This window comes from Myotis daubentonii, chromosome 6, assembly GCF_963259705.1.
Source record: "Myotis daubentonii chromosome 6, mMyoDau2.1, whole genome shotgun sequence".
NCBI lineage: Eukaryota > Metazoa > Chordata > Mammalia > Chiroptera > Vespertilionidae > Myotis > Myotis daubentonii.
Window position 1 is genome coordinate 75,485,581 of NC_081845.1, and position 15,852 is coordinate 75,501,432.

At 41.2% G+C, this 15,852-nt stretch overlaps 1 protein-coding gene across 4 annotated transcripts in view; it reads left to right on the forward strand.

The window, feature by feature from the left end:
• HMGCLL1 (3-hydroxy-3-methylglutaryl-CoA lyase like 1) overlaps window positions 1–15,852 on the forward strand; it is a 165,688-nt gene that overhangs the window by 38,823 nt on the left and 111,013 nt on the right. For all 4 annotated transcript variants that reach the window (XR_009453481.1, XM_059701351.1, XM_059701350.1 and 1 more), the window contains exons 2-3: window positions 6,666–6,746; window positions 6,980–7,087. Coding sequence is in view for 3 of the 4 variants with exons in the window: in XM_059701351.1 (XP_059557334.1) it covers window positions 6,666–6,746; window positions 6,980–7,087 (189 nt within the window). In the remaining variant the exon portion in view is untranslated. The remainder of the gene's footprint in view (window positions 1–6,665; window positions 6,747–6,979; window positions 7,088–15,852) is intronic.

Here is a 15,852-nt window from a genome sequence, read left to right on the forward strand (position 1 = left end):
ATATGGAACAAACCTTGTTATCCTGATGGAAAACAATGCAACTCAGGGGTTCCCAAGGTTGAAGTAGATGGTGTCATTAATTATGATTATGATGTTCAATATAGGACTTGGTGTGGAATTATAACATTACAAATTCATTTCATTAAGCTGGTCAGCAGCTGCTATACTGCCTGAAACTGAAACTAAATGTGCCTTGCTTACTAATTTGGAGCTGATCTCTCCCTCTGTGTCCCCTAATGCCCAACCTCCCTAATTCAACTGCTTTAAGGAAAATGATTATTGGTTCTTCATGATCACTCATCTGAGTATGCTGGAGAACTTTGGGGAAGAGCAAGAACTCAAACTTTTATGGCTTTCTTGGATAAAAATGCCAAAATCCTCACCCTACTCAGACCTGTGGGTATGGGAATCTTGATTCAATTGATGGAGTTTGGGCAGTGTTCACAGTGGGCAAGGAGAAGCCCAAGTAACCTCCTGGGTGGGGCCTTTGGGGTCAATTCAGTGTACTTTGGTTGCTTCCACAGCTGAATGTATAGTAAAAATTAGTGTGTGATGTGATTGCAAGTCTATGTCTCATAAGTGCCAGCGGGAATCATCTCAGTTAGGAAGAGCATGTTGTGAAGTGAACATACCTTTGGGTGGCGGGGTGAGGGCGTTCCTCAGATCTTTCTGACCTCTTTGAGCTACAAGTCCCTGTTACTGGAGTTTTTACAAATTGGAACTTCTGACAAAGTCAGGCAGCTTCCACCTAGAAGTGCTGCTTGGGGATGTGGACCCCTACTGCCCTGATACAGCTACCAGTTATCTTTTGAAGTCAGGCGTTAGCTTGCTGTTGAGCTCTTATTGAAAGTGGACACCGGACTCATGGAGACCTTGTGATTCTCTGGCCCTATTTCCATTGGGGGAGGGAGGGTCAATGTGGGCTCAAGATTAACAAGGTAGGACAGTTCCAACAGATCTCACTAATGGAATGGAAATTTATATTCCAGAAAGTGGTCAGCCTGTCCCTAGTGCAGTCTCAGCTTTACACAGAAAAAGTAGCAGTTGCCCTCTCCTGCTCATGCCACTGCCAGGAACAAAGGTACTGGCTCAATGGGGCCTTCTGTTCACAGTGCTTTCCCTAACTCTTGGGCCTGGTTGGATGACGTTGTGGCTAAGCTGAAACCTGATGATGTCCACTGGGCTACTAGTTGTACAACATCTGCAGCAGCTGTGCAGAACTGAAAATGTATGGTATCTCTCTACTCAGCAGAACTCCTAGCCATTCCCATATTGTTACTGAGTTGGCTTGTAATCAGTGGCCTAATTTATGTACCTGATGGATTAAAACATCTTTGGGGGAGGGGCTGATTCAGTCATCTGAGGCCCATACTCTGATGAGGCCCATTGGAGTCACACTGCTGAGTAAGTCTCCATCCCCTGGATGACTACCATTGCTGATCAGTAAACTGTAGTGCTGATTATGGCAACATATCCACTGTCATAAAATAGGCACAAAGTAAACCTCAGCTTCTGATGCAGCAGCCACTACTCCCTCGGATTTACTCAACTGCGTGGATCCAAGGACCCTTGGGAGGTGGGGACACGGCTGAAGTCAGTACTGGGGGTTGGCCTGATTTTCCTAGTTGGAGCTCTAGTAGCCTTAATTAAATATCTTACAGATTTGGTCCAGGCCTTTGTTCATTGGAGGGGCCAACAGAGTAATTTACTGTCAGGAGAATTTGCCCTACACAAAGATGGTATAAAAATGAGGAGTGGATATGGAAAATAATTGTCCATGGGTGTTTTGAATTTCTATACGTTGCAAGTAGAGGCATGATTGCCTTTCTTCCAGACCATCTTTACAAGGATTTTTGTATGTGGAATAGCTCTGAATGATAGAAATATACTTCTGGAACAAGGGGTAAGTGTGCTTAAAACCTTGGATCATAGAGATAGTGTCTTCCTTTGAATCAAAAGGCAGGCATGCTCATGGGTCAGGCATAATAAACATAATGTCTGCCTCTGTTGCCAAGGAAGATATTCTTACTGTATATTACTAATGATTCAGGTTGTCTATGCTTGGAATTCTTTTCCTAGAATGCAACTGATAGCCTGTGCAAGCATCATAGGGTCCACTTTGCTTCCTTCGGTGAGAGTTGAGGCTTGGGGGATCAGCACAAGTACTGATCCTCTAGCTACTGCTATTTGTTGTGAGTTAATAAGTTTTCTTCTTTTCTGACCTAGGAGCCTGCCTTTTGTCAGCATCCAAGGCAGGCTCACTTGTTAGCTTGCACGTAGGGCAAAATTGCACACTCGTCACTCTTCACAATTAGAAGCTATAAGAGATACAGTCAAACCTCGGTTCTCAAATGTCTCCCGTCTTGAGCAGTTCATTTCTCAACCAAGTTGTGAAATGAAAAAATGTCTCAGTTGTTGAACAAAACCGGTTCTTGACCTGACACCCCTTTCATGCTGATACATCAGCAAAACAAAAAGTGTCTCCCAGGCCACAGAGGAGAGAATGCACCAGTGTGAGTGGTGTGTTTAGAGCCAAACCTTGTCTTGTTAACATCTCAGGAAATTGTGCTGTGAATATTTTTGTATTTTGCGGGTGTTTTTTCTTTTGTTGCTGGCACAATTTTAAAACATAAAGAGGCTATCAAGAATGCTAATGTTGCTAAAGGTGTGAAAGAAACAATGGTCAGAGGCAATTGAAGAGGTAGACATACTGTTATTAATTTGGATAAAGGAAAAGGAGTTAGCCAGTGACAGCATTTCAGGGGCAATGATATGCAGAAAAGCAAAGACGCTGCAGCTGACCTCCTGAAAGACATACCTGGAATGAGTGCTGAAAAAGATTCATTTAAGGCTAGTAGGAATAGTTCAATAAACTTAAGAAAATAGTGATTGTTTATTGATTAAACAGTACATTAGACATCTACTGTATATAAGAAAGGTTAAAATGGAATCATTTGGGGGTCTGGAATGATCAATTCATTTTTCATTACTTCTAATGGGAAAAAATGAATCCATTGTTGAACAAATAGCTTCTCAAACAGCCTTCCGGAATGAATTAATTTTGAGAACTGAGGTCCACTCTATACCTCTACTCTCAGTGGTATGAAATAGCTGACATTTATTTTTGTCCATAAAAGTAAAAAATATTTTCTTTTTCTTCTTGGCATGGAATTCTTATTTAAGCAGTGATTTGGGGATGTAGGTACCTTTATATATTTATTTGGTTTTCATTAGCTTCCAGATTTGCCATACTCATCTGCATTAAGCTGGCTGAGGGGAAAAGAAGATGGGGGAATGTGTGTGGGATATTTTCATGGGCCAAGCTTAAAAATGGTACATATCATTCACTTTCATTGACTAGAACTTGTTCAAACATTACCCTTGGATGGCGAGAAATGTGGTCTAGTCCTGTGTCCATGAAGAAGAGAAATGAGTTTGGTGGAAAGTTTTTTTCCACAGATGGAAGGTATTTCCAACCAACAGATGTGAAAATGAGCAAGTCATGTCTTTAGCATGGCTAAAATCATAGGCTGCATGAAGTAGAGTGTGGTAGATGATGAGAGGCGAGTCATGAATCACCTTTTACCCTAGGTTGATCTCTCTGAAGGTGACTGGCAAACGCTGAAGGATTTTAATCTTGGAATAACAAGATTAAGGGAGAATATTTATGAAGCTATAGCAACAGAGTGAAAAAAATGTCAATTTTAGTGAAGCCAGTGACAAAAGAGATTCACTAATACAATAAAAGTAATTATTGAACACACCCTGAGAGTCATGCATGGTGATGGTGATACGGGAAAATTGGACTGGGACACACTGTGTTCCTTTAGGCAGGATGGTTCTTGAGTTCTTTGTCTGGTGGAATCGAAGAATGAAACCATGGAATAAAGGTGCTTTAGCAAAAGGTGGAAATTTATTGAGAACCAAGCATATGGGGGGTGGGGGGAAGAGTCCTGCTAAGTCCTTTTTCCTTCAGCGTATAAAGGCTGCAGATCTTTGTGCCTTGATATCCCCTCTGATTGGTCACTGGCCCCCTTAGATTGGTTACTATAGCAACTCCAGAGCTCAAACCTCAAGTGAAGTAGGGAGGTTTCCTCCTTCTTCTCCCTTATTGTTTCCCTATTCCCTCTGGGCTTTCTTCTTCCCTCGCTGAATGAGGAGCTCCCTTCCCTTTATTCTGTAAATGTCTACCTTTCTGCAGCTCTCAGCTCCCTTATCTTATGGAAATGTACCTTCTGCTACTCCCAGCTCCCTTATCTTATGGAAATGTACCCTTTGCAGTTCTGTAGCCCTGTGCTTTTTCCATGGACCCCTTACTTCCTAAAATTTCCTAAACCTGCCTATTTCACCCCTAAAAACTCCTTTCAGTGGGTACTAGATATTTGCCAAAATAAAACCAGTAACAAATGGACCAGTGAGATTCCAGTGGTCAGAGAAAAGGTAAAGAATAGTAAGTGGTGGGGAAATGTCTGAGGAGAGGCACGAGGTAGGAAAATTATGGGGATCAGGTTTAAGTTATTTAATTCCATGAGCTTGTACAACACTTAGGTGGGTATGCCAAGCAGGTATTGCTTATGTGTAGCTGCGTCTCCTTAGAAAAGTCAGTACAGAGTTGGTCATGCCCAGGAAGAGACTAAAGATCACCAAGATGGGGCGCCCACATTACACATATTCAGCGAGTATGTGTTAATTGACTTTCGTGTATTTATTTTTCTGTTAAAAAGGAAAAGTTGTTACTCTTTGATTTACTGAACACATTTTGACTTTTTTCTGATTTCTCAGGTATTCAGGTAGAGTTAATAAGTACCCGTAGCTGAAAGATATAATGGTAGCATTAGATTCAAGAAGAAATCTAAAATAATATTAAGTGAGCATATATTCTGCTTTGACTGAAATGGCTGTCATTGGTGGTGGTCTGTAATGTCTTCAGATTGCTTGTTACTTCTGCTAGCTACAACAACGATGCCTTGGGAAGTCTCAAGCTCTTTAATTGTACACATCATATTGCTATCAGCTTAAAAAACATAGCTTCCTTTTCTTTCTGGTTAAACGTTGCTGTTTTATAAAGGAGTACTCCTCCTCCATGTATGCTCCGAGCTAATTGCTGTTGCAAATACAGCTTGAGTTTTCAATCAGCAATAATGACACCACATGGCTTAAGATTACCTAGTTCTGTTTTTTGTTTTTGTTTTTCATCTTTTGCAGTTCTAGGACTGGAGGTAATAAGAAAGAGGAGTGAGCTTCTCTTTATTGACTCCACTTTTCTATGCCATGCCTGTCCTTTACTGCCTGGTTGAAATGATGGCCACTCTGGAAATGAAGCATGATTTCATGACTGCTATCCCAGACTGAGCCTAAAGCTCAGGGTGGCCATACTTCCCCTGTCCACCCTCGACCCTCCAAGTTAACTGCGTGCATCACAATCTGCTCAGAAGATGCAGACATGAGAATTCTGTTTTCTTCTTGGTTAATTTTTGCATATTAAATTGCCCAAGTTCATGGAAATGGTGGAGGGTGGTATGTAAACATTGTAACAGGAAGCATCTGGGTTCTTCTACTGAGTGAGTTAGAAGAGGATGTTAATAAAACCAAATAACTGCTTTGGACTCTAAAAGAGCCAGTGAGCATTTTTCTATAGAAACAAATGGGATTTTGCATGCTAAACTGTCACTTCACTGGTGTGTTTCCTTGTTACAAGGACAGGGTGAAACTCTAAATTGGTTGACCTAAACTTACAAAGCCTTGAAGTACAGGTCCTGCTGATTAGGTTGATTCCATCAGCTATCCCTGTGAAGAACTTGATAATGAGTTACGCAGACTTAACTTGGCTCAGAGATACCAGGGCATTGTGCTAGTACAGTCTGAGAAGGTGTAGTCTACTTCTCATTTTAATTGCAATGTGACATTTAGAAAGGCTGTTCCTATTTTTTCTATTTTAAACTAGTGTCCTAAATAGGTGTGTCCATACTACTTAGTTTAGGGACACAGGCTCCAGAGTCCAGACCCTCTTGCCATTTCAGATTTGGCAGAAAGGTAGGACAGGGTGTTATGTTGGGCTGGAGCTCAGCTGTTTCCAGTGCGATGTCAAGCGCTAGGTCCTATTGGGCTGGGGGTTCTGTGTTTAGGTGCTGGTTGTGCTGTATGATACAAAAAAGAAAAAGGACACCTTCATTTCTAGCCTCCGGTTTCCAAGCACAAGCCGGAATACCAATTCCACATTCCTCAAGTACCAGGGGCTAGAGGGCACCATCTTGTATGACTCTGCTTGGTAGAAGTCTATTAATACAAACACCTAATTTTTCCGTGAACGCTAACAATGGTTAGTTTATCATCACATGTAGAATTCCTCAACAGGTTTGCTTTTTGGATCCCAAGTAAATCACCATTTCCATGTGTATCTTAGAAATTAATCTTTGAATTTTATCGTAATTAGGTTGAATATCATGAAGTTATAAAAAAAAAAACACCTCATTTTGCCAATAACATTAAATTGGTATTTAGATTATGTAGTATTATTGCATTGATTTCTTACCATTTTAAAATTCTAGGGTGAGAATTTAATTTTACAAATTGTAATAGTTTGACTTTTCTAATGACTTTTCTAATCAGCAAATTTAATGGTTTAATGGTTGTCTGTTTTCCTTGTCTTGTATTTTCCATTACAGGAAGCATCCCAGTTATCTGGACTCCCCGAGTATGTTAAAATAGTAGAAGTTGGACCTCGCGATGGATTGCAGAATGAAAAGGTAGCTTGATATCACTTTGGCACAATTTATTTTAAATGATAAATTAAATATTCATATTTTTTAAAACTCTAAAGACATATTTCATATGCTGCAATATAATATTTGTTCTCAATTGCTAGTTGAATTTATAAATCTTAACTAGGATTTGCTTTCAGTTAAGAAGTAATTTTCTATTTATGTTTCAACAGACCCTACACACATTAATTATAAAATAACTTTCAATGTTTTCCTAGGTTATCGTTCCTACAGATATAAAAATTGAATTTATCAATCAACTTTCCCAAACTGGCTTGTCTGTAATAGAAGTGACCAGCTTTGTGTCTTCCAAATGGGTACCACAGGTATGTAATCCATAACTCCTTATCTGGGTCCTTAATTCAGCCTTGCCAAGATTTAGAAAACAATGTGATGTGCATTGCGATATAATTATTAATTTGTCACCTTCTTACAAAATTATAGCACATACACTGAGGTAAGATTAAGGAAAAACCTCTTTGATGAAATAGCTTATATAAATTAAGTCCTAAAAAGTTATTTAGAATTCCATGCTGATTCCACCTGATTATATGGCTCAGCATCATGAGAGGAGGATAAGGCTTGTCCCTGACATCTTTTACCCCTGCTCAGTTTAAGGTTCCCCTGAGGTTCTGCCTTTAGCAGTTTTCTCTGTCCTCTTTTGCCTATCCTTCCAACATTAATAGTCACTTCTAAGAGGGTACAAACCTGTGTTTCTAGTCCTCCACTTTCTGGTGAGCTTCAGCTACATGTAACACCAGTACCTCAAACCAGTGGGTTCAAAATCATTCATTGTCCATCCTAATGTATGCTAAAAGCTCAATTGTTCCCTTTGAAATCTTGGACTTGAATGCTCAACGGGTTGTCTCCTATATCTCTAGTCAGTGACTAGCAGCTCATACAAATTCTTAGTCCTCCGTAAAGCATATTTTTACCTCTTCTTTTCAGTCCCATTGATACATTAGTAACCCACACCCTTATTGACCAATTATTGTGATAGTCCCTTAAATGGTATCCATACGAATTGTTTCTCTTTTTTATTTCTTTATATATAGGATGTCTCCCAAAATGTACACACACTTTGAATGATTATAAAGCCAGTGTTTATCAATATACAGTTCATTTTAAAAATTTAAAATAATCTTAACAAAATGAATAATTTTTTGTTAATGCCTATTTTCAAACTGATGAATGCTCTGGTCCAGGCACTGCTGATAATGTGAAGCAATGATATCACAAACATCAAGAATCATTTTGTTCAGTATTTTTTGCCCCCAATTTGTCAACTATTGCCAGTTTTGTACCGTAAACTTTATCTTAAATGTATCTCCATAACAAAGTCTAGTGGATAAATATTCTTTGTGCAAACCTTAGTCTGGCTTCACCCAATATTCAAATCATTTAAACCTGAAAAGGAAAGAAAATTAAGTTAGTTGTCAGCTGTTAAAGTGTGTATATATTTTGGGGGGACTCCCGCTGTCCCCCCAAAATGTATACTAGTATATACTTTGAATGATTATAAAGACAGTGTTTGTACTTCAACTGTGTTTTCAAACTTCCAGTAGCATTTTAGGTTGAATTTCTTTTTTTCTTTAATTTATCTTTATTATTGAAACTATTACACATGTCCCTTTTGTCCCCATTGATCCCTTCCAGCCAGCTCCTGCCCCTGCCCCCCAGGCCTTCATCACACCATTGTCTATATCTATGGGTTATGCCTGTCCTATCTAATAAAGAGGGAATATGCTAATTGCCCCTCACACCATCGCAAAGATGGCGGCGCCCACAGCTAGTAAGGAGGGAATTTGCTAATTGACTGCCCTGCCCTCAAAGATGGCTGTGCCCACAGTCACAAGATGGCCAGCAGGAGAGGGCAGTTGGGGGTAACTGGGCCATCAGGGGAGGGCCGTTGGGGGCAACCAGGCTGGCAGGAGAGGGCAGTTGGGGGTGACCAGGCTGGCAGGGGAAGGCAGTTGGGGGCGATCGGGCCAGCAGGGGAGCAGTTCGGCATCAATCAGGCTGGCAGGGGAGTGGTTAGGGGGTGATCAGGCTGATAGGCAGAAGCGGTTAGGGGCAATCAGGCAGGCAGGTAGGCGAGCACTTGGGAGCCAGCAGTCCTGAATTGTGAGAGGGATGTCCAACTGCTGGTTTAAACCAGCAGTCAGACATCACCTGAAGGGTCCAAGTTTGGAGAGGGTGCAGGCTGGGCTGAGGGACAACCCCCCCACAAGTGCATGAATTTTGTGCACCGGGCCTCTAGTATGCATATGAGTTCTTTGGTTAAACTCTTCCCCCTACACCCACCCACCCCAGCCTTCCCACTGCAATTCATTAGACTGTTCCATGCTTCTATGTCTCTGGATCTATTTTGTTCATCAGTTAATTTTGTTCTTTTGATTCCACATATGAGTGAGATCATGTGATACTTGTCTTTCTCTGACTGGCTTATTTCCTTTGTTCAAAGCTTAGTCTGGCTGAAAAGAAAGAAACATCAGTTGAGCTGTCAGTTGTTAAAGTGTGTATACATGTTTTGAGGACAACCTGTATTTTCCCACTCCTAAAATAATCTCCCAGAAGTACCAACCTTCTTGAACTTCTTTAGAGTTCCCTTCTCCCCATTAAAAAGGTCAGGAAACTTCGGCCTGGTATTCAGGGCTTTTTTCCTGAGCTCTTTTTCCTTTCCTTAACTCTGTTTTCCTATTTCATTTTGCTGAAATCCTGCCAAATCAAATTGCTTTTTGTTTTCTATTTACATGCCCTGCCTCTTTGGCTCTATAGCTCTTTATTAATACTTCGTCATGAGCATCTCAATTTCTGCATTGCCTGAAGTTATAACAGGATGATGTACAAAGTCTTAAAACATTAAAGCCTTTTTAATTGCAAGACACTGGAAGCAGCCCAGCCGGCATGGCTCTGTGGTTGAACATAGAACTATGATCCAGGAGGTCATGGTTTGAATCCTAGTCAGGTCATATGCCCAGATTGCAGGCTCGATCCCCAATGTGGGGTGTGCAAGGAGGCAACCGATCAATGATTCTCTCTCATTATTGGTTTCTATCTCTCTTTTCCTCTCCCTTCTTCTTTAAAAACAATAAAAGTATATTTTAAAAAGACATTGGAAGCAACAGAAACCACAGTATAATTATTAGTATTAGTAATATGTCACTTTTCACAGAGTCAGTATTCAAATATCATTTACTTTCGTTCATTCTCCAAATAGACCATAATTTTTCATTCATCCCATTGTCACTGTTTATACTCACATTTTTTGTAAATGTTTTCAATAATCTCCTTCCTTGGCTATAAGCCTTTTAGAGGCAGTGATGTGTCTCTCTTGTTTATTGTGTCTCTTGTGTTTGGTGCCTAGTGAGTAGGTGCTCAGTAAGTAATTGTGAAATGACTAGAGGCCCGATGTACAAAATTCATGCTAGGGGCTTGGCTCTCACAGCCTCAGTGGCTGCCTGGGCCCTCACAGACCTGGCTTCGTCCAGAAGGTCACCCGGAAGGACATCTGGAAGGTTGTTTTGCTGTCCGGTCTAATTAGCATATTATGCTTTTATTATTATAGACTAGGGGCCCGGTGCACGAAATTCGTGCACTGGGTGTGTGTGGGGGGGGGGGAGTGTCCCTCAGCCCAGCCTGCTCCCTCTCACATACTGGGAGCCCTCAGGCGTTGACCCCCATCACCCTCCAATCGCAGGATCGGCCCCTTGTCCAGGCCTGACGCCTCTGGCCTAGGCATCCGGCCCAGGCCGCGGGGACCTGCAGCTGCAGCGGCCCCACGATCGTGGGCTTCGCTTTAGGTCCAGGCAAGGGACCCCTAGCTCCTGGGACTGCCAGCTTCGACTGTGCCCAGCTCCCATCGCTGGCTCCACCCCTACTTCCTGCTATCACTGGCCAGGGCAGAAAAGGCGCCTGATTCTCAGATCATGGCTGGGGGGCAGGGCCGCCTTTGCCCTGCCCCCCAGCTCTTAGCTTCCCCCTGGGTTTCCGATCACTGTCAGTGGCAGGGGGCTTCTTCCTGCTTTCCCTTTCGCCTCCCTGCATTGTGCCTACATATGCAAATTAACCGCCATCTTGTTGGCAGTTAACTGCCAATCTTAGTTGGCAGTTAATTTGCATATAGCCCTGATTAGCCAATGAAAAGGGTAGCTCGTACGCCAATTACCATTTTTCTCTTTCATTAGTGTTGATTAGTGAATCAATTAGCCTGAAAAAATAGCACATTACTTTCCATTCTTTGGTTTGGACAAGTGACTTGCTTTTGGTCACATATTTGGTCCTCTCTAATGAAGGTCACAGATATTTTCCTTAGGAAGACACACATAGCTTGATGAGACTGTACATATTTTCACTTTGTGAAATGCTAGCTATTATTATTTCACTTACTGTCATTAATTTTAAGAAAATGTGAGACCCTTTTATCATCTCCAAGACTTCATGAAATTGCTGCTGCGTTTGATTCAGCCGGTGCTCACTCCACAGACTTGATTATTGGTGGAGAGACCCTGGAGCCTGGTGTCACTTTAGAATTAGGGTGAAGAGAGGGAACGGTTCATGGTAATATTAACTAATGACTAATGAAAGTTGTATTTCAGACATTATATTTTACTAGTCCTCCTCAAGATATTTTTATTTCCCAATAGTTTTCTAAAACTGCCTACAAAGTAGTCTTCTTTCCTATTATAATGCTCATTGGTCACATTTATTAGTAAGCAGTACTGGAAATTGATTGGTGGATTATTGTTCAGATTGATGGAGGACACACCCAGTGACATTTAGCAGGAAAAGGATAGGACCCTTTCTAGAGGGCCACCCTTCTTCTTGCTAAACTAGTGAAGAGAAGAGATGGATACAACAAAGGGGAAGCAGTCCTCTGTGAGCAGTAATGGGAAAATGCCTTTTGGCCTCACATTAAGTAGATACATGTGATGGAGCCATAAAGTAACATGATTTATTCTGGACTCGGTCCTGCGGTGAATTTAGGACTTAACCTATTGAGACTTAATGAACTCTTCCTAGGCTCAAAGAATTATGGAATAAATGACGTAAGTCCCCACACAGCTCTTGAGGACAGCTGCGGTGATGTACACGTTCCTCTGGTCCTGTCTTCCTGTCTACATTCCTCCTTGAGCTTGAGCAAGTGACATAACCTCTTTGAACCTGGGAAATCCCAGCAGTGATGCCTGCAGCCTGTGAGGTTCGGGGCAGCAAGGCCTGTGACTGGGTCCCTGAGTGTGAGTGCCCAGAGCCCAGAGCACCGGACTCCTGACTAGCGTCAGTAATGAATGCCTGACTGACAGACTGACTGACCTGTCCTGGGTGCCACAGAAATTCACTGCCTTCTCTCTTTTTCTTCTCTCTTCTGACTTTTTCTTAAAGCTTAAGGTATGTGTTTAGTTTAAATATTTGACTGGGCCCAATCTGAGTAATTTAAGATACTAAATACATTTCAGTTTTATTACTCATCTGGTTACATGCATTTGTAAACAAAAAAGTTTTTTAGATAAATCATGTATCTATAAAAGCAGTGTGCCTGAATCAAAGACATGATGAGATTCATATTCTAAAATTACACTGGTCACTTACTACAGAACATATCAAGTGTATGTTAAAAAGCAATATTGAGCCCTAGTTGGTTTGGCTCAGTGGATAGAGTGTCAGCCCACACAGACTGAATGGTTGTGGGTTTGATTCCAGTCAAAGGCATGTACCTCTATTGCAGGCTAGATCCCTGGCCCTGGTTGGTGCCATGTGGGAGGCAACCAATTGATGTGTCTATCTCACAACGATGTTTCTCTCCGTCTCTCCCCCTCCCACTCTCTCTAAAAATCAGTGGAAAATATCCTCAGGTGTGGATTAACAATAACAGAAAAGGCAATATTGAGAATATTCCACTTTAGCTATTTTATTTTCCATTGTTGTGTTTGTGTTTTAGAATTCCCTGAGCTTGACTAAGCAGAGCAAAATTTTTTTTGTAGCTGCAGGTCATCTCATTATGTAACTGCTGATTTCACTGGTTTTATACCAACAAAAAAAGGCCTTAAGTCAGCAGAACTAATTCATAGTGATAATCCCTCTTTTGAAATTTTATATCTTTCATATTTTAGAAGACGCTGTTATGACCTCAGACTCATCTAACTTAAAGTCATGTCTGAGATTTGTGACAGAACAATCTTAGTACAACAGCTTGTGTGTAATTGTCTGAAGTAACTTCTATTTCTTCTCAAGACTGGTATTCTGTTAACTCTGCATCTTCTGTTTCTTCCCGTCAGACCTAGGTCATGGGAACAGTTCTCTAGTTTATGTTTACATTGCTGCTTGTTCACTTACTTCTTTTTTTAGTGTTTTAAAGTTTTTTTTACAGTTTCCCCTCCTACTGTTTTGTTTGGCAGTGGCTTTCTAACTAAATCAGCTAAAGAAAGTTCCATGTAGCAGGGTGCCATATAAAACAGGATCCCACACCTATACTCCAAATGGCCAGAGATGATAAAATACCTGCCATGAAAAAAAATGTTCTTTACAACTTATCTAGAAAAAGGTTTTCTTAGGGTGACTTACAAGAACATTTCAAATGAGTCCAGATAGCCCCCCAATTCAGTGGGACAAACAACAATAACAGCTGAAAGAAAACTTGTTTATAAAAATAGACAGGTTTACGGCAACTTAGAAATGTGGCTCCTAGTAGTCAGCTATTTAAATCATTATAAATACATTAATTGTAAACAGTGAACTAGAGTTTTACATTCATCCTGAATTTAGGAATTTGGCTTAAGCACTTTCATTCACATGAATGATTCACGTGAACATCATTTATTTAAAAATGAGAATACATCAAATGTATACAATGCTATATGTTTATGTAGGTCATATGCAAAGTCTTGGTTATAAATATTTGCTCCCCATTTAATTAATTTTTAACTACAGAATGGATGGGTCACAAATCTTGACCTGTCAGCAAGGGATAGAAAAAGACTTTCTCTGTAAAAGTAAAAGGAAATAGACATAAAAGGCTGTAACTATTATTTACAAATCAGTCTAACACTTGAGTATATGGCCCAAGTACAATGTAAGCAAGAAGGAATGTGTAAGCCTTTCCTTACCCTCCTTTTACTGTGTGCTGCAATTAATTCTTTATTGGTAATGAAAACACACTTACTGGATTGAAGTTTAAGATTCAGATTCTCATTGATGAGATGCAGGAGGCTGTAGCTTCTGTTACTGGGTTTCCTCCTGGCTTTATTCCTGGCTCTGCTTTCTGAGGGGGATGGGTGTGTGAATAGGCAAGGAAGGGGGTAATTTCGTGGGGATGTTGATTTTGTGTGTGAGAGAGAAAGAGGGAGAGAGAAACAGAATGAACGAGATAATGCCCCTGGGCATGCAGACACACAGAGCCCCCAGATTATTTTGCTTATGAGGCACAGTTAGCTGGCAGGGCAATTTTATCATCTGGGAAGTATTCCAGGGTGAGTCTCATTCATTATATACCCCAGATGAGTTGGCCTCTGCCATCTCTCCAAAGAGGATCCTGGTAAAATTTACCAAGACCACAACCACAGTTCCCGTTTTATAGGGTTATAGGATTCCTTTTACTCAGCTAGGTTGGGAGGAGGAGAGTGGGCTGAACGGGGAGTAAGATTTAACCCAAACTCCGTTCAAAGGAGACTGATTTGGAACATTCAGTTCTGGGTTTAGTACACTATACACTAAGTTTGCCCCTCACGTAACCCCTGTCATATTTGGTACCCTTATGCTTTCCACATGTTACTTCTATAATAGAGTTGCTTCTGTTTGATTACGACAGTTAGCATTAGGCTCCGGCCAGTTCAGATCACCCAGACTAGTCATTGGTGAAGTACATCTCCATTTCTTCTTCTTTTTTTCTGGAATTGCCAGCCCGGAGCACACACTAGTGCTGCTTCCTGTAAAAAGCTTATATGTATTAAAGATGTTTAAGGGTATATTCTTATTAACTAGAGGCCTGGTGCACAAATTCGTGCATGGGTGGGGTCCGGCCAGCCCTACCTGATGGGGACCCATTGGGCTGGGCTGGCCAGGGAGAGGGGTGAGGGTGGTTAGCTGATCAGCCCCGCCCCCAGTTAGGGTGTTGAGATCCGATTGGGGGTGGGGCTGGCGGGGGCGGCGGGGGGGGGGGGGGGGGCCCGGCAGCGCAGGCCGATCAGGGCCCGGATCAGGCTGGTTGCCTGCCACATAGCCACCGGTTGTTCAGTCATTCTGGTCGTTCCACCGTTCCAGTCGCTGAGCTTTTATATATATAGATAGTTTCTAAATGTACTAGCCTTGTTTCATTTTTTTTTAAATACGTTTTTATTGAGTTTAGAGTGAGAGGAAGGGAGAGGGATAAAAAGATAGAAACTAGAAACATCCATGAGAGAGAAGCATCCATCCACTCTCTCCTGCACCCCCCGCCCCCTTGGGGATTGAGCCTGCAGCTAAGGCACATGCCCTGACTCAGAATGGAATTGGTGACCTCTCGATGCATGGGTCAATGCTCAACCACTGAGCCACACTGTCCAGGCTTGTTTCATTTTTCAACTTATTTGAGCATGTTGAATTTCTTCCACATCAAATAATAATTGCTGTGTGTTCAAAATTTGGTCTCAGAGAAGAAATAAAGACACCGATTTCTCTAGTCAATGACCTTAGATGGTTATTGAAAGTTAAGTGAGGATAAAATTGTTCTATAAGAACTAAATACACATAAAAAAATATATTCATTCCTTAATAAATAGAAAATAAACATACAATAGGTTCCACCTCATTTTGCTCCCAGCATTAAATGGAATGAACCATAGACTCTTTAGACTTGTCTGTAAGTCTATTTTTTTTTTTTTTGCATTGACCATGTAGCTTGTGGAGAACATTCCAGCTGTATGTTTGTGCAAATGCATGTGTGCATGTGTATTCGAATAGGTGCAATTGTCATGTATTCTTGAAAACTAGTAAAATTAATGCTGATTCTTTTGATTATCTGCATAACAAATAACTCCACAGTTTAGTGGCTTAATAACACTTGTTTGTGCTTGTGGTTTCTGTGGATCAAGAATTCAGGATGGCTCAGTTAGGTATC